Source organism: Populus euphratica, unplaced genomic scaffold (assembly GCF_000495115.2).
Source record: "Populus euphratica unplaced genomic scaffold, PopEup_1.0 scaffold596.1, whole genome shotgun sequence".
NCBI classification, from domain to species: Eukaryota; Viridiplantae; Streptophyta; class Magnoliopsida; order Malpighiales; family Salicaceae; genus Populus; species Populus euphratica.
The window spans coordinates 116,100-136,639 of record NW_011500476.1 but is presented as its reverse complement, the minus strand read 5'-3'; the positions used below and the strand labels follow the sequence as shown (position 1 = coordinate 136,639).

The following is a 20,540-nucleotide window of genomic DNA, read 5'->3' as shown; positions in this document are numbered from 1 at the left end:
ATTCTGGAATGCATGAGCTCGAAATCATATGATTCGTGAAGACAAGTTTTTGCCCCAGTAATTTTATAGTGACACAAATGTTTGATAAGAACTCTTGCTATCAATAATGAGCTTTTTATTATGTCATAAAAATAATTAAAAATGTACTTAAAAAAAAAAGACTTTATATGGAACTACTAGGGGACAAAGTCCCTTAATCTCCTAAATGGGCTTGACTCGTATTTAAAGACATTAAGAAGTAGAAAATTTGATATATATTAAATAAAACATTATTAAAATATTAAGATTAAAAATAAGTCACTAATATAATACTGAAAAAAAAAGCTATAAAAGAGGCACATTATTATTTTATTAAGGACAATAATTTATTATCAAAAAGAGCTCATTAAAATGATTGTAAAGTTATTATAAAAGGCTGCACAATAAAATTGAAAAAATAACACAACTGCTTAAGTGTGAAAATTAAAATTTTTAAAAAACTTCTAGACCAAGTTAAATTATTTTTTTAAAGGAAAATTAAATAATTATATTCTGAAAAAAAAATAAAAAGACCTACAAGCCCTGGATTAATTTCATAATGCTTAATAAATCATGTGAAAAAACAATATTAACCCTCGGTGCCAGGCCATTGAGTTTTCTTAAGTAGAGCTAAAGTGTTATTTTATTGTTTCATTTCACAACAAAACACGCCTTATCTGTAGAATTTTTGCAGCATCCTATAATAGAATATGTGAAAAGATCATAATAACCCCAATGTCAGGCCACCGAGTTTTTGTTAAATGAAACACAATTTCTTGGTGTCCGAAAGAAACTAAAGTGTTAGGGATTTTAGTAACCCAGCCCAATCTCTATCCAACTTGTTACGGGTCAGGCCTATATTTAATGGGCTTACACCTGTAACGGGTCAGCCCAATATCTATCTAACTTGTTACGGGTCAGGCCCATATTTAATGGGCTTATACCTGTTACGGGCGAGCCCAATCTCTATGCAACTTGTTACGGGTAAGTTCTTAGAGGTTTAAAATGCGCAATAAAACTTATCGCTTCTCCTCTTTCGCTAAATTTCTAATTTTCTACATTTGAATCATTTTTTTAAAACTCACTAACTATAATACAGATTCATTTATGACCCTCGTGATCTCGTGACTAAACAATAATTAAAAAGTTAATCTTTGTGATTCGAAGAAAAAAAAATCTGGTTTATTTGTAATTTGATTAACTCTAAAGAAAATCAATAAAAATCCCGTGATTTTTTTATTTATAAAAAAAAATATTTTTTTATAAAATAAAAAAAATTAATTTAAGTTAAGCTAAAACGTTTTTAAAAACCAATATAAAGTGTAAATAGAATATAATCTTATTAAAATTATTTCATAAATAATTTATGGAGTTGCCTCTTAACTATTTTTTATTTTAAATTATATATATATATATATATATATATTATTTTAATTTATTTCCCAATAAAAATCTTTTTTAAAAGTAACTATTACATATTGTTTTTGTTACTGTTTATATATGACAACAATTAATGTTCTTGTCAAATGTGATTTCTTGAATATTCAACACAAAGCATAGAGTTTTGTGTTCCTTTTCATCTACCAAATTCATTTGCAGATAAGGCTAAAGCCATAAATATTAATTAATTCTTTAAAAGGAATGGAATATTTTAAATGGAAAAAATATTGCAGCTTTTCTTTCACTGTATATTTTATTTTATTTTATTTTTATATTTTTGGATTTTTCATATTTTTTTCTCTTCAAAATTGTCTTCTTCTTCTTTTTTTATTTTTTTTATTTTTAACAATTATCTTTGTTGATTTTTTTAATATTAAATTGGTTAAAAATTTAGTTTTATAATTTTTTTTTAAAATATTATAAATTACTACAATGTTTCTCTATATGGTTTTTTATAATTTATTTTTCTTGATTTTATAAAAAATATTTTTTCTTGATTTTATTTTTTCTTATTGAGCTGGTTGAGAATTTTATTTTTTAGTTTTTTTTAAAACAGTGTGAATTGTTACAATGTTTTTCTACATAATTTTTATTTGCTATAGTATTTCTATATATTATTTTTTAAATTATCTTTATCAATTTTTTTTTTAATATTGAGCTACTTAAGAATTAATTTTAACTTTCCTCACATGTTTTTTATTTTATTCTTTTTTATTCTTTTTGCTTTTGTTTTCTAAAATTGAGCTGATTGAAAATTTTATTTTGTAGTTTTTCTTATGATTTTTTTTATTTTTTTTATAATTTTCTTTGTTGATTTTATTTTTTTCATATTAAGCTTGTTTAAAATTTAGCTTAGTAGTTTTTTTTCTTTAAAACAACATAGATTGCTTCAGTGTTCTTTCATATGATTTTTTTGTTATAATTTTTTTAAAAGTTTTATTATTATTTTTAATATTGAGCTAATTAAGAAGTACAACTAAATTTCTTCATGAAACACTGTAGATTGCTACAATGTTTCCCTACATGATTTTTTTCTTTTGTTTTTGTTGATTCTTCTTTTATAATGAGTTTGTTAAGAATTTAATTTTATAATCTTTTTCTTTAAAATATTGTGGATTGTTACAGTATTTCCCCACATGATTTTTTTTAAAATATTTCTTTGTTTATTTTATTTTTTAAATATTAAATTGATTAAAAATTTAACTTTGTAATTTTTTTTGAAAATATTATAGATTAAAATAATTTTTTTCTTATAATGTTTTTATTTTTTCTATAAATTTCCAATAATATACAAGTATATATAAGCACGTGTCATCTCGCGGGATGGCATCTTGTAAAACTCCAAACAACGCGCCTTCTGTTCTTATTGTAATGGAGAAGTGCTCAATGAGGAGGCCTTGTCCCTTTCTTCTTCACAGTAGCCGACTCCCTGCTGAATGTGTTGCCCAAAGACAATGGACTTTGATCTTCCATTGTGGGCCTCTAATGTGGGCTTATGATAATTTATCCAATCATTTCTAGCTACAATTCACTCTCTTTCAATTTCTTCAAGTTATACGTAATTTAAAACAATATTTCTTTCATTTTAAAAAAATAATGCTTTTGTTGGCCGTTGTAGTGAATTTTTTATATTACCAAATCACAATATTCATATAGTTGTCTACATTAAAAAAAAAAACAATAATTGGTTGGCAATATGTTTTGAGTCAAATCAAATTTTTATAAATATTAAAAAATATATTTAAGATTTGCTAATATTTTTTAGCAATAAAAAATATAAACTAAATAGAGATTAACTTGACGTGACCAACTTGAAAGGCTAAAAAACAACTCAAATGACTTATAAAACATAATTTGATGCAAGCAAAAAAATTTAAGATGATATTTTTTTAATAATAAGAAAATAATATATATTAGATTGACCTGAATTAGTCTGTCAAATTCACAATCTTAATCATAATTTTTCATAAACCTTATATTGAAGAATAAAGTATAAAAAGAATTCAATTAAAAAAAATTACGGCACCCGAGTTAACTTGTCAAACCTACTACCCGGGTCATGAAATCAAAATAATTCTACAGAAAGCAAATCAAAATAAATTATGAAATTCAATTTTTAATCAACTCAATATTTAAGCATGAAATTGAAAAAAAAATAAAAAAATAACTCAAGTCAACCTGAGTTAACCTGTCAAACTTATAACTTAGGTTATAAGACTAGCTTCATAAAAAGTAAACTGAAACATAACCAAAGTTGACACGGGTTAATCTACCAAATTTGAGACTAGGGTCATGAAGCTAAGATGACTTTATTTAAAGCAAATCAAAATAAATTATAAAACTCGATTCTTAATCAACTCAATATTGAATGATGAAATTAAAAATAAATAACAAAAAAACCATGTTAACTCGCGTTAACTTAGCAAACTCATAGTTCGGGTGATGGAATCGAGATAATCTTATAAAAAGAAAACTAAAACAAATTATGAAGTTTAATTTCTAATCAATAAAATATTGAATGATAAAATTAAAAAAAAAATTGAGTCAACTAGATTAGCCATTAAACTCATTACTCGGATAATAAGGCTGGGATAATTTTATAAAAAATAAATTAAAATTAATTATGAATAAATTAAAAATTAAAAATAAAATTAAAAAAATTATTATTAAAATGAATAATATTTTATGATATAGGTGTATAGTAAAAACACTATTTTTTTTTTAGTGTTTTGTTAATGTTAATGAGGCTTATTTTCTTTAGACACATGATGCTGTTTTTCACTGAACAACCACGCATTTGGCTTGCACATACGCCGATAGAATTTTTGTTTTAAAGAGGAAAAAAAAAACGCTTGGATTGTGGAATGCATGAGCTCGTAATCATATGATTCGTGAAGACGAGTTTTTGCCCCAATTATTTTATAGTGACACAAATGTTTGATAAGAACTCTTGCTATCAATAATGAGCTTTTTATTATCTCATAAAAATAATTAAAAATGTACTTAAAAAAAAAAAAGACTTTATATGGAACTACTAGGGGACAAAGTCCCTTAATCTCCTAAATGGGCTTGACTCCTATTTAAGCCTAGTTGTAAATTAAGTTGTTTCAGCTTTTTACCTTGAAAGAATCCCTTGTGATGTCCGACCTCGTCATCCGTGAGGTTTCGATATCACTACATCTACTTCTCGAGTAAAATTACCTTTTTCTATTCTTTATATATATATATAAAGACATTAGGAAGTAGAAAATTTGATAGATACTAAATAAAACATTATTAAAATATTAAGATTAAAAAATAAGTCATTAATATAATACTGAAAAGAAAAGAAAAAAAGCTATTAAAAAGACACATTATTATTTTATTATGGACAATAATTTATTGTCAAAAAGAGCTCATTAAAATGATTGTAAAGTTATTATAAAAGGCTGCACGATAAAATTGAAAAAATCACACAACTACTTAAGTGTGAAAATTAAAATTTGAAAAAAATTCTAGACCAAGTTAAATTATTTTTTTAAAGGAAAATTAAATAATTATATTTTGAAAAAAATTAAAAAGACCTACATGCCCTGTATTAATTTCATAATGCTTAATAAATCATGTGAAAAAACAATATTAACCCTCGGTGCCAGGCCACTGAGTTTTTTTTAAGTAGAGCTATAGCGTTATTTTATTGTTTCATTTCACAATAAAACAAGCCTTATCTATAGAATTTTTGGAGCATCCTATAATGGAAGAAGTGAAAAGATCATAATAACCCCAATGTCGGGCCATTGAGTTTTTGTTAAATGAAACACAATTTCTTGGTGTCCGAAGGAAACTAAAGTGTAAGGGATTTTAGTAACCCAGCCCAATCTCTATCCAACTTGTTAGGGCCAGGCCTATATTTAACGGGCTTTCACCTGTTACCGGCCAGCCCAATATCTATCCAACTTGTTACCGGTCAGGCCTATATTTAATGGGCTTACACCTGTTACGGGCCAGCCCAATCTCTATGAAACTTGTTACGGGTAAGTTCTTAGAGGTTTAAAATGCGCTATAAAACTTATCCATTGTCCTCTTTCGCTAAATTTCTAATTTTCTACATTCGAAGCATTTTTTAAAAACTCACTAACTATAATACAGATTGATTTATGACCCTCAAACAATAATTAAAAAGTTAATCTGTGTGATTCGAATAAAAAAAAAAAACTGGGTTAATTTGTAATTTGGTTAACTCTAAGGAAAATCAATAAAAATCCCGTGATTTTTTTATTTATAAAAAAATTATTTTTATTTTTTTATAAAATAAAAAAGATTTAATTTGAGTTAAGCTAAAATGGATTTAAAAACCAATATAAAGTGTAAATAAAATATAATTTTATTGAAATTATTTCATAAATAATTTATGGAGTTGCTTCTTAACTATTTTTTTTATTTTAAATTATATATATATATATATATATATATATATATATTGATGAGTTGATGTTAAAAATAAATTTTAAAAAAGTAAAAAATATATATTATTCTAATTTATTTCCCAACAAAAATCTTTTTCAAAAGTAACTGTTACATATTCTTTTTGTTACTGTTTATATATGACGACAATTGGTGTTCTTGTCAAATGTGATTTCTTGAACATTCTGAATCAGAAGACACAATCAGCATAGAGTTTTGTGCTCCTTTCCATCTACCAAACTCATTTGCAGATGAGGCTAAGGCCATAAATATTAACTAATTCTTTAAAAAGAATGGAAAAAATATTGTAGTTTTTCTCCCACTGTATCTTTTAATTTTCTTCCTTTTTTTCATATATTTTCCCCTTGATTTTTGGGTTTTACATTTTTTTTTCTCTCCAAGATTCTCTTCTTCTTCTTTTCTTTTTTTTTTTTATATTTTTAAAAAATTATTTTTGTTAATTTTTTTTAATATTGAACTGATTAAAAATTTAGTTTTATAAATTTTTTCTTTAAAATATTATAAATTACTACAATGTTTCTCTATATAGTTTTTTATAATTTATTTTTATTTTTTTATAAAAAATAATCTTTCTCGATTTTTTTTTTTTATATTGAACTAATTATTGTTTTGTAGTTTTAAAACAGTGTGAATTGTTATAATATTTTCCTACATAATTTTTATTTTGCTACAATATTTCTATATTTTTTTTAAAAAAATTATTTTTATCAATTTTTTTTAATATTGAGCTGATTGAGAATTAATTTTAACTTTCCTCACATGTTTTTTATTCTATTTTTTTTTATTTTTTTGTTTTTTTTCTAAAATTGAGCTGGTTGAAAATTTTGTTTTGTAGTTTTTTTATGATTTTTTTTATAATTTTCTTTGTTGATTTTATTTTTTTCATATTGAGCTGGTTGGAAATTTAACTTAGTAATTTTTTTCTTTAAAACAACATAGATTGCTTCAGTATTCTTCCATATGATTTTTTTTGTTATGATTTTTTTTAAAATTAATTTTATTATTTTTATTATTTTTAATATTAAACTGGTTGAGAACTACAACTATATATTTTTTTCATGAAACACTATAGATTATTACAATGTTTCCCTGCATAGTTTTTTTCTTTTGTTTTTGTTGATTTTTTTTTTTATAATTAGTTGGTTAAGAATTTAGTTTTATAGTTTTTTTTTTTTAAATAATGTGGATTGTTATAGTGTTCCTCACATGATTTTTTTGTTATAATTTTTTTTTAAATTTTCTTTTTTTATTTTATTTTTTAAATATTAAATTGATTAAAATTTTAGTTTTATAATTTTTTTTGAAAACATTATAGATTAAAACAATTTTTTTGTTATAATTTTTTTATTTTTTTTTCTATAAATTTACAATAATATACAAGTATATCATAGCACGTGTCATCTCGCGGGATGGCATCTTGTAAAACTCCAAACAACGCGCCTTCTGTTCTTATTGTAATGGAGAAGTGCTCAATGAGGAGGCCTTGTCCCTTTCTTCTTCACAGTAGCCTGCTCCCTGCTGAATGTGTTGCCCAAAGACAATGGACTTTGATCTTCCATTGTGGGCCTCTAATGTGGGCTTATGATAATATATCCAATCATTTCTAGCTACAATTCACTCTCTTTCAATTTCTTCAAGTTATACGTAATTTAAAACAATATTTCTTTCATTTTGTTTTAATAATGCTTTTGTTGGCTGTTGTAGTGAATAATAAAGAAATATTTTTATTATTTGTTTTTATATTTTAAAAATATTTTAAAAATATTAAATATTTTTATTTTTTTAATACTTTCAAATTATTTTAATGTTTTAATATCAAAAATAATTTTTAAAAAATAAAAAATAATTATTTTAATATATCTTTAAATAAAAAATATTTCCAAAAACAATCATAAATATACTTCCAAATTCCAAGTGTCCTATTTAATGATTTGAATGGAAGCGTTCATTGAAGGTCCGCATTATAATATAAAATTGATAAGGGACTGAGCTAACAATTCAAGATAGTACAAGGACGAAACTGTTCATTATAATTTATAGGCCTCTTGCACCTTACCGAGAGAAACAAGAAACACACCCAAAGAACAGAGCTTTGTTAGCCTCGATGGATCTTCTCTGCCACGCATACTCTAATTCCTCAGATGAAGAATCCGAACCCAAACTCAAACCCGACTACAGACCCGTCATCCCCCCTCCCCCTAAACGTTTCAAACCGGAAGCCCCATCTCAAAATCTCCGAACAGAAGCTCCGGTTCCTGGCAGATACATATCCAAGCGAGAAAGAGCTCTCTCTGCCCAATCCCCTCGGGTCCCCAACCCGGCACCAACCGCAAACCTAAACCCGAATCCCCCTGTCGTGGCTTCTCCTGGTAAATTTATTTTCCTTTCATTACTTACTTTTTGTTAGTGTATCTTGTGATTTTTTAAAGCTGATTTAGGTTTGAAGAAACTGCAAAGTTGGTCGGTATCAACAGAAACTTTAATTTGAAATGAGCAAAGAAATGTTAGTTAGTTGGAAAAATAGGTTAATGGGCTTGATTTGTTTTGCTTGGTTAACAACAATATACTGTATTTGGCCAATATTAGCTTTAGTTTAGGAACTGAAAAAAAAAAATGATTGTTTTGTGCAACATTGGAGTTTGATTATGATTATTGTATATGCTGCAATTAAGTAAAAGGCTGAGTCTTTGTTTCTCCTTTTTAATTCTTGTTATTAGTTCTGGGAAGTATTGGTGATTCTGAGATACCCCGTGATGTTTTATCATCATTGAGGCAAGCAAAGGGCCGTGCATCGCTAAGTCAAATACCCAAAAGGCTGGCGGTTGATTTGCGTAGCCATACGAAGGCTGTCAATGCTTTAGATTGGTCTCCAAGTCATGGTATCAATGGTTTTCTTTTGGATTTCGTCAATGCACTTCTTAGATTTGTATTTCTCTTGCTTTAGCTGAAATTTTGTTCGCAAAGCGTTATACTTTGTTGTCTGTATCATTGGCCATATTGATCTGTTCATTATAGTTAGTCTACAGCTCATCTCCTTGCTTCTGCCGGAATGGATCAAACTGTCTGTGTATGGAATGTGTGGAGCCAAGATCAGAAAATAGCACGCATATTTAGATATCATAATGCAGCAGTGAAAGATGTGAAATGGTCGCCACAGGGATTATCCGTGCTTTCTTGTGGATATGACTGCTCATCCAGGTTGATTGATGTTGAAAAGGGGATAGAGACCCAGATTTTCAAGGAAGATCAGGTTGTTGGAGTAATAAAGTTCTGTCCAGATAACTCCAACATCTTCCTTTCTGGAGGATCAAAGGGCTGTCTCAGATTGTGGGATATTAGAAATGGTAATGTGGTTTCTGAATACATTCGAGGTCTAGGTCCAATACTTGATGTTGAATTTACCATCAATGGCAAGCAGTTTATCTCATCCAGTGATGTCTCTGGAAGCAATCTCAGTGAAAATTCAATTATTGTTTGGGACGTCTCACGGCAGGTATTCAATTATTGTTTGGGATGTCTCACGGCAGGTTCCATTGTCCAACCAGGTAAGAGACTTCTTCCAGCGTACTTTTCTTTCCATCACATAGAGTTTGTTTGTAAAGGTTGGTGTTGTCTTTTAGATCCCTTACAATGCTTGTGTACTTGCATTTCTTTGAGAGGTTGCTTTCATAAACTCTGCATAATGGTTGAAGAATTTTATTGGGGTGGCATGTGCAGAGAATATGCTTTAAAGCTAGGTATGATACCTTTGGTGTCCATGTTATGTCTTCCTTCAGTGGCCTCAACTTTGTAGGTGTTTGTTTCATCTTCTACCTAAGACCTCACATTTGACATTTGAAATTACTCGTGTTACCAGGTTCATTCCATATAATTAAATTGATGAACAAGCAAACAGACAAAAAAAAATGATAAAACAATGTGTATCGTAGAATTACAGTAGTTACTTATACCTGATGTGTTATTTTTGACGTGGAGAAATGACCAAAGACATTGCCCTAAAGTTCTCTTTGAATGTTGTCTGCTTGCAAGATACTCAGACAGTCTCTTCTTTGGGTTTTTTTCCCCTTCTCTTTATGATAAAGGAGGGGCATGGCAATCAAAAGATCAATCTCAATTGCTAGATGTAATTTAATTTACTTTCGGGTTTCTATATCTTCAGTTTATTACCATGTTCATATTTATGTTGCTTGAGCGTTTCCTCTTGTCTGGAGGATTTTGGATGCTTATGCTCTTGTGTTAACTGTATGTTAGCCTGTTTATCACACTTGTGTAAGAAAATTGAGCTGAGACATCCATCTTCCCTGGCCATTTGCAGTAACATATCTGGAAAAGGCGAAAAGGCCCGATACAGAGTGCTGAAATAGCTAGAACACTGCACTCATCGTCTTGTCTATTATGATAGTGCTTGTGATTTTAGGATGTGGAGTGAAGTAGAGTTTAATTATAAGCCATTTATAATTCTGATTCAATAATGCAGATTCATGAGCTTTGGAAAGGCCAGTTTCAAGAACCTTGTAACATCAGGGATCCTCACCTTTATTACCCTTGAATGTTCCTGTCACAAGGCTTTGTTTTTTAAAGTTCTGCTAAACAACAAAGAGAATAGTTAATTTTGTCACAGCAACTTCTACCAAAGTTGCTGTCAGAACAATATTATGATCAATCAAATTACTTTTCACTGAATCAGCAGCCTGTTTAAACAATTAGGATGCATGTGCTATGTTTCCCAAAGCAACACTTTGGTCCAAAATCTTACATTTTGGGATGCTTGGTTAGCAGCTAAAGCACCTTCTCAGGTCCTTCTTCCCAAGGGCTGAGGCCTAAAAATGTGGCTGTAGATTCTAATGAATTATGAAAATTGATAATAAATCTAAGCCTTTAGCACTTTCACGTTTGCAGTGATAACATGACCTGAGGGTGTATACTGTTTCATTTTCATAGATGTGATACCTGAGAATTGCTATTGATCGATTCCTATGTGGTGTAAACTAGGTTACCAACCTGCTTCCTGTATATTGCTTCTATACATCTCAAGTTTCCACTGCTTGTTATCTTAAACCACACCCTGCCCTTCTCCTGTGTCATTAGTGTTTGAGTCATCTAACCTAGTTTTTAAAACTAGCTGAAGACCCCCCTTCCAGACCAATGAAGACTGACATCACGCGCCAACCATCATTGATTTTATCATCAGGTTCAGCTGCATGATATGTTAAGCATATATGGGATAGGATGAGTTAAATTTGAACAATGATCTTCAATGTATGTTGCCAAACAGTATCACCTTTGCATTTTTGCTTGTTTTACTTATAAAGTGATGCTTGTTTTCCCCTGTCTCAGGTTTATGTGGAAGCCTATACATGTCCAAGTGTTAGGTGCCATCCATTTGAGCCATGTTTTGTTGCCCAGTCCAATGCAAATTATATTGCTATCTTCTCTTCATGTCCACCTTTCAGGCTGGACAAGTATAAAAGGTATGAAAGCCATGGCGTCTCTGGGTTCCCTGTTAAATGCAATTTTAGCCTGGATGGTGAGAAGCTTGTCTCTGGCTCGTCAGATGGTTCTATATACATATACAACTACAGGTCATCAGAGCTTGTCAGAAAAATCAAGGCGTCTGAGCAAGCATGCATAGACGTTGTTTTCCACCCAGTTTTGCCAAATGTCATTGGTTCATGCAGCTGGAATGGGGATGTTTCAATATTTGAGTGACCACATTTGCGTCGTTGGACAGGTTGGTTCTTCTGGGAACTAAGAGCAAACAAACAAAAAAAGGCAAATCTTGCAACTGTGTACATTAGGATTGAATAGAAAGGCCAAAGCAATGTCGTAGCTGGTATCCAGCCTTGCTTTGTTCTTTTTAGTATTCATAAAGCATTATTCCAAGTGATTTTGTTTAAGTCTCTAAAATGGACATCTAGGATGTGAATTGCTTTATATTTCTTGCATTAGCAGCTGTAAATTCGTTGATATGCTCTTATATATATAACTCATTTAGCAGAAATCCTTTGACCCTGAAAATATATGTAAGGAGGCCTTTGTCATGTTTTCCGAACCCAGATTAAAGCGTCTGAACTTTTCCAATTTAAGCTCAAATTTAACGGCCTGGAGATCCATAGATACCTGCTTATCCCTGGAACTTACACTGCAAGCCAACGTGCCGCAAGCACACAGTTGCAATCTACAAAATGTTTTCTGGATGTTTCGCAGCATTTCATGTTTGCATTCATAAATCCAGGAAGAAGCTTGTGCATTTTCATCCGAGCACTGCTTTGGAAAACGGTTGTTGATGAAGACAAGGAGACCCAAGTCGACATCATCAGGTTGCAGGATGCACGTTGTATGATCGGGGACAATTCTGTCGCCATACAATGTGAAATACATGGGTGTCTATTGGTATATATGATAACGAGAGGTTTGATGTGATTTTTTGATAATCTACAAACCGTTTTGCTTTCAGAGTAGATCTCCACAAGCCCACACCATTGTCTTAAACCCTAGACTCATTTGGTATAATTAGTATCTAGGTGATAATGGGGATGTCGATATCTATCCCTCCGTCTAGAATTATAATTCTACTTGATTGGCAAGGATTACAAGATTTTCCCATTTGGGGGGGTGGGGGGTCTAGAATTTTATCTTGAATGCTTCTTTAAAGAAGGCAAAATGCTGCTTGTTATGTGACGTTGGTGTTGCATCTTGCCTGTTGAGTGGTGGCTTGGCAGCAGTGTAGATCATAGTCTTGTCTAGATACCGAGGAAACCATACCTACCCATCATTCATATACCAGTTATAATTCTTGGAGGAGGAGGTGATATGATGAGGGGGCGCCATATTCAAAGTTGTGTTAATGTTCATCCACCTCTCTTTCACGAGAAAGAGAAGGGGAAGGGGGGGGGCCAAAAATATACTAAAACAAGACAAAAATATGCACTCCCCTTTCCATTCTTCATGGGGGCAAAGACACACCACCTCCTTTTTAGATGCGTTTGATCCTGGGACCAATATCACCCAAGCTCCTATCTCCTGCCACCACTTCATAAACACAAATATAAGCGAAAAAGAATATAAAAATTCAAAATGTCAAACGAATAAATAGCCGAAAAACATGCTTGTTTCTCCACATTCCTTAGCACTATCTAGACAAAGCAGGCATTGGATTCAAAACATGAATGGTCCACGGCACCTCACAGAACTGTGTCTATTGGAATATATGATAATCTCTAATCCTACTTAGGTGAGGAACACATTAATGCAACCTACTTGCCTATGAAAATATATAGTTTTTTTTTTATTTTTCAACTTCCATATGAGCATGTTCCCCACCTTGCTTGGTCTCAAGCATCCCCGCCTACCTTCCCTCTCTATCTTCAAATTGATCTCTATCTTTTCAATTTGTCACCCTACGTTTTTCCAAGAATAAATCAAGAGATGAGGCTCGATGTGGCATGATGTTCAATTGATGCCAATGAAACTATAGTTCAAATAATATTTTTTTCTTTTTTAAAAAAAAAAACATATGACAGCAATCATATTACAAAAAAGAGATACTTTTTTTCATGTACTTGTGGTCAAGCGAGTGCTCACATTTCCGGGACCCACCGGCTAGCCTAACCGGCGACAAGAAACGATGGGCTGAAAGGTTTAACCTAAGCAAAATTGATATATATCTAGGATTGGACATGTAACTCAACATCGTCTAAATAACTTTGATGGTGCAGCATTATTATGTTCTTATTAATTAGGAAACCGAAAACAACAATTAAAGGTAAATGTGAGACTGGTTAACGATGGAGAATTGCTTGTAAGCTTTTGGAATCATAGTACCCTAAAAGTCAAGTTGTTTTATTTTTGTATAATTTTCAGTTGTCTTTACTTTTTGATCCATCTTGTCATGTTTTCAACTATAGATTAATGTTTATCCTCTCCTAGCTACATGCTAGACAATATTCAAAATGTTTGTGTATCGACACAAGGTGTAACATACCACCAGCCTTCCATTAATCTAGGCCATAAAAAGTGAATGACAAACTCATTTTATTTGCATCACCATGTGATTTGTGGCCTTTACCAAGTCATCCCCATTTGGTTGGTTCAAAAGAACAAAAAAATATTATAAATTCTGGCAAAGCACCGATCTATCATGATTCTGTTGAAGTTTTTTAAAATACCCATTTAGGAAATATTCCTTTATTAGGTCTTCTGTGTAGGCCATGTAGCCATTCATCAAGTTGTTGCCATTTTTCTTTCGTTTTTAATCTATATATTTTTATCATGTTGTAGTATGCTCCCAAAACCTAGAGAATACATGATTATAAGATCTAAAGCCTTAATTAACAATATTTTTCTTATGCCAATCATATCTTAAAAAGCTAGGTTAAAGATGTTTGAAGGTACTATATATCACCAGTTCATGCCACCAAGGTCTAGAAACCGAGTCCGCCTAGATTGATTGCTTTAGATTCTATGTGCCATGTACGTCTTTCAATTTAAAGCAAGATTTCCTTCAGCTTTTTCAAAAGGTTTTTAAGATCTAGTACACTAACATCTAGTCAACTAAGTTTCAGCTTAGGTTCTATATATTAGCTTTTATTATCCCATCTAAAGTCGATACTTAATCAGTGACTAATTATAGAATTATCTTATAAGCAACAGTCGACAAATTATTATATCATAAAGCTCGAGTAGACCAAGTTTCTGTAAGCCAAAACTGTATGATTACTGAATCGGTGTACTAAATCTTAGTATTGAATACATTAAGTGAATCTAATTAATTTCCCTCTAGAAATTTGTATAAACGATTGTGTTATGTTATGATTTCCGTGAATATGGTGTATTACTACTATAAGTACATGCTTGGTAAACTTTCGCTAGACAAGCCATTCGTCGAAGGCGATGACAGAGATAAAGAGGATATACATACTTTCTTGCACCTAATGATATTGGAGAAGACGAGTAAGGATACATGCCCTAATTTTGCATTGAGCAAGCATATATAGTTTGACCCTCGCCATGAAACGAGACGTTCATATAGTGACAACAATAATTGGAGAATTCCCTTCGGTAGACACGGGCGAACACAGTTTACACACACACACACACACACACACACAAACTCAATAATTGTAGATTCTTCTACAGTTTGTGATTGACTTGTTTACAAGAGACTGAATAGTGTCCCTTAATTTTTGGGGCACTTGATCGACAATAATGCATGAATAGTAAGTGGATAAAGCTGTACAAACAATTCCAATGATAACCGAGCATATCAAAAAGCAAGGCAAATACACCCATGAAGATGTAACGCATATCCTATATTTTTAGGGCAAAATCACTATCCATGAAAATAAAAGAAAGCAAAAGAGATAAAGCTCGATAAGAAGCACATTCAAAAGGCCAAAGTTAACGGCAACATTTTTATCTCTGCACAAATAAAGTCACGGACAAGGACAGCTTCGATCCCATATATATAATAAGTGTGCATGTATGATGCTTGATTCAACTTTGTTAATTTCTTGCTTGTGGTAGTGGGGTATTGATAGTTTCTCGCTGAGGAGTAAAAACTAAATAAATAAATTGGTAGCGATTTTCATTACTTTTATAGCAATATATGGTGAGCACTAGTGTCGTTTATGCTGTGCACCATGTGGAGAACATAGCGCATCACTTGATTCCATAATGATAAATAGGCTTTCCCCTCATCTAGTTCCCGTTTTCCTGTTATGCATTGCCGGTGAAAACCATGTGCTAGCTTGCAGATATTTTAGAAAAATAAATTTTACTTAAAAATATATGAAAATAATTTTTTAAAAAAATTGTATATATTATAATATCAAATTTATTAAAAAAACCTTTAAAAATATATTAATTTAATATTTTTTAATGTAAAATATATTTTTTTAAAAAAAAAAAAGTTAAAACACAGTACCAAGCAGCCTCGGTACAGGAAAAACTGTTCAGCTATACAGTATCCATTCAATGGTTATCATTCTACGGTGAATTGATGATGGCCTCGATGTCGGCAAGGGGCATTAATATTGGTGTCTCAAGAAAAAAGCTAACAATTTATTTTTATTTATTTAAAAAAAAAACCCTACAAAAACCAACACAAGAATAGAATCAAGGTTATTTGTTTGTAATTACTGTGGAAGTTGGGGGTTGGAAACTACAATTGGAAGTGATATAATAGTGGGATAATTGTGGGGTCGCGAACCACCATAACCAGCCCTTCATTGTTTGGCCTGGTCACATCAAAAGACACCAATCCTCGACTGATTATGAATCTTGAAGATGTTCAATTATCCACCCCAGCCAACAAGCTCAGATAATCAAGGAACACCAAAGATTTACTGGCTTGTAATCCGAGAGGAGGGGAAGTCTAACTATACTTCTTCGAACTTAGAAGGCCACAAGCCTCCCACTAGATCACATTCCTTGGTTGGGACACAATAATGTACTTAAAAGAAAATTGTGGCACGTATATTTGAAAGATTTGTTTAAAGTGGAGGTTTACAATTTTTAGTAATTTATTTATAAATTTATCTCACTCTTGTAATATAAATTATAAATTTAATAAATTAACTTGATTGATTGTATTATTTTTATAAAAAAAAATTAATTAATTTTTTTAATTTAATCTTTTAATATTAGATCGGTAAGAAATTGAGTTTTATAAAAAAAATTATTTGTTTTTTATAGGGTTATCTTGATATTATAATTTGAATCACAGTTAATCCGAGTTGACTTTATTTATTTATTATTATTTTTTAATTATGTTTTGTATTTTTGCGTTTTAATTTTTACGTAGTTATCCCGATCTCATCAACAAGGTCTCGAGTTTGACAAATTGACTTAGTTTATTTTTTGGATCTTTTTTAATTGATTTTTTTTTATTAATTTCACCATCTAATCTCAATGTTATTTTTTATTTATTTTATTTTATTTTTTAATATTAAGTTGTTTGGGAATTAAGGTTTTTTTTTTCAATTTATTTTCTATGAAGTTATTTTATATGATGGATTTAGTTGTTTTTTTTCCTTCTCGATTCTAGCCTTTTACATTAAATCTATTTAATGAAGTTATTTTGGTTTCATGACCTAAGTCATAAATTTAGTAGGTTAGCGTGAGTTCATTTATATTTTTTTAATTTTTTTATTTCATCTTTTAATATTGGTTTGGTTGGAAATTGGAATTTATATTTTTTTAATTTATATTTTATAAGATTATTTTTATCTCATAACTCTGATTGAGTGCTTAACAGGTTGGCTAGAGTAATTTTTTATATTCTTTTTAAATTTAATATTTTTTTAAAAAAAATTATCCTTTAATATTAAAATTATTAGGAATTGATTTTTATAATTTATTTTAATATTATTTATATATAGTTGTTATAGTTTCATAATTTAAATTATAAATTTATTAAATTGATCTAGATCAATTTAATATATTTTTAAAAAAATATCATTCATTATTTTTTTAAAATTTAAAATATATATAATTCGCAGTGCAGTGCAGGATGATTGTTAAAATTAAAGAGATATCAATTCTTTTTAATTTGACAATTCTCAAATGCTTTTTTTTTTTTTACTCATGAGTCTATACAAGTTTGAAATAAAAAAAAATCATTACCCTCCAACCTGCAATTCTGACAAATATATATTGTGTCCTAGACTATAGTGATTTGCAAGAAAAGCTTGGGCAACAAATTGTGACCCACATCAATAGGGCCATACATCTTCAAGATCACACTGTTATATAGTGGATCATGATCCATGGGTGCGTACATGGATTGCGTATGGGACACAAGCATTGTTGCCTCGAAACATTCTCTATATACAAGGGGTTCATATTCTTCCATATATGATATACGCCACATTTTTCCTGCTTTCGACACTGTGTTTATCATAGGTCATAAAATCCCATGATTCTGTTGCATATATACTAATAGTTTTTCAGCCGAACAAGATAAAAAGATTCCACAGCCAATAACAATGAAACAAGCAGGGTACGGTCTGCTAAACTCATAAAAAAAGAAATTTCAATGGGTCTTGAGTTCATCATGACTTGAATGGGAAGCTGAGCTCTTTTACCAGCTTCCTGCTGGCAGTGATTAAAGTAAAACTACCATGTCAAACCATGATTTGAACGCACCATTTGATCAAAAAACAAGCCACCTTTTCATATAATGCTTTTTTATCATGACTGTATATGCATATGATATGATCATGAGTTCCAAGCGAAGGAAAAAAAAAAAAATTGAAGCGGCTTGCTACCCCAAGTCATATTATGGTCTTTGGGTAAAATTCGGAAAGGTTGGCCCGAGCAAATCGCCCACTATTACGTATACAAGATAAAGTTGCATGTGCTTATCTAACAATTTCGTATTCACAATGATTTAAATCTTTACTCGCCAATTAATCCCAATCTGTTTCCACATACAATACTTAAATTAATCATAGTAATTAACTCAATAAAATTTCACAATCAAGGGCAGGATCCTGCCTTAACGATCCCGTGATGATTTCTTTGTGGATTTGATGAAAATGTCTCCATGTTGCTACTGTGACTAACATTATCTCTGGCAACATGGTGTTAGGGACCACATAATTGGTCTCTTGATTAAGTCAAATTAATTAATTGTGTTTAATTGTCAGCCCAAAACAAAGGGTTGGGATTCAATATGTTATGTGCTGTGTGTATGCTGGAATTCTTCCAATCTCTTGCATGCCTCAAGATCTCCTCCAAACATTTCAGTACCCTACACGTTATGATACTATGATCTACCAAATCTTGAACAAAATGTGGACAAGACTAGCTTTTGATTAACTTGTATTTCACGTGCCTGCATTTCTGTAATCTGTGTTACCTGGATATTGGAGCTTATACTCTGTGTGTGTGTGTGTGTGTGTGTTTCAATTCTTGAGTGCCAATAATATAGCATGCGTTACCGTGTACAGTACTGTGTACGTAATATGTGGAAGAAGAGAGTAATTTTGAGCCCTCGAGGCCGTTCAAAATAAGAGAAAACACGCAAAACAAAAAAGGGAGTAGCAGTTTGGTTGCTCGAAAAGAAATCATGAAGGGTTTAGCTTAGACATACAATTACTTATTATTCGTACAAAAGAAAGTGGATGCAGTTTGAGAAGTTGACTCTATGGTGAACGAAATATATTCCCTCTTTGATCTTACTCGAGTTATAAAGAATTATAAGATCCTTGTTAGCTAAAACGAAATATAATTTTCAATTCTTTTTTTTTTTAATATCAAGAGATTTAGTCTTTTGATTAACAAGATGTATTTCGATTTTTTATTTTTTAGGTTTAAATTCTGAATAATGAAAGAATATTATCATAAATTAGCATTTAAAATTGAAAAAAAAACTTAATTTTAAAGAGGGGTAATTTATCGTTTTAATTTTATATTTGAAATGCAATGGGAGGAGTGTTAATTTTAATACCGTGATAAAAGAAAATATTCATAAAATCCCAAAATGCAAGGAATTGTAGAGAACTTCCACAAGCATTACATTATTAATCCCATGTATATTTAAGAACGTGAATTAATCATCCTGATAAACAAATCAATATTTTTAAATATCCAAGCACTGTCCAAGCATTCCTGACCCAGAATTAATTATTTCCTTAAATCCCGAATAATGCCTCCCAATGCATCCATGAAAGAATAAAACAATTAATTAGTCCGCTAAACCTTTTATTTATTGAGAGATTTATATATAAATTTAGAAGAAATAACTCGATCTTAATTGACCACCAAACCTTTTATTTATCTGGGGGCACAAGAATCAACATCTATTGGTCAATGTTTTTCTCAATTATTCCAAAGAATAGCATAAATTATTGCATTATTTTACTCACACAATTATTAAATCAATTAATCTGACAGGCAAGCAATAACAGTGGAAAGCTGGCGTAATGGGAGACAGGGAAGAAGAGCAAGGATTTGGGGGATATTTAATAATCCCCATTTATCATATTATTTAAATTCTTAACATTTTTCTCGAGATGTTAAAAAAACTAATAAATAAAAATATCTTCTCACATGAAGTCAACGGTCAAAGATTTGCGATGCTGTCTCTGTCTCCCACACACTCAATTTCCCCCTCACATTAACATTCTCCAAAAACCCTCACTCCACCAAGCACTATGCACTCCACTTGGGTTCGACCCTACCAGCCTCGGTGCGCCCGCCTCCCCCTATCAAACAACATCCTGCTCAGCTGGTTTTCGGTGCTATTAACTGTAGTTATTTTGTAAAATATTTTTAAAATAATATATTTTTATATTTTAAAAATTTATTCTTGATATTTAACAAATAAAAACATATCAAAATATAAAAAAAATTAAATAATTTTTTTTTCCAAACAACACTTCAAAGATATTCTTAAATGATGTCTTAATCTGCCCTACAAAATTACAATTTGTGATGCATCACACATTTATTTCTCATAAAAAGAATTTCTACATGTTTATTTGTGAATACAAAATTATATACTACATAATAATCAATTATGCTCTACATATTTTCCTGATTAATTTGTTGGCTTTCTAGCCCTCTGGTTGCATGACAGGTTGGATTGTTGACTTGGTATATTAATAAATTAA

At 30.4% G+C, this 20,540-nt stretch overlaps 1 protein-coding gene across 1 annotated transcript; it reads left to right on the top strand.

The window, feature by feature from the left end:
* Positions 1-7,986: 7,986 nt before the first annotated feature.
* On the top strand, positions 7,987-11,867 carry LOC105114922 (Transducin/WD40 repeat-like superfamily protein). The gene is made up of 5 exons (XM_011011652.1): positions 7,987-8,291; positions 8,640-8,801; positions 8,949-9,415; positions 9,450-9,467; positions 11,260-11,867. The coding sequence occupies exons 1-5, from the start codon at positions 8,027-8,029 to the stop codon at positions 11,629-11,631; spliced, it is 1,284 nt and encodes a 427-aa protein (XP_011009954.1). The 5' UTR covers positions 7,987-8,026; the 3' UTR covers positions 11,632-11,867.
* The last annotated feature ends 8,673 nt before the right edge of the window (positions 11,868-20,540 follow it).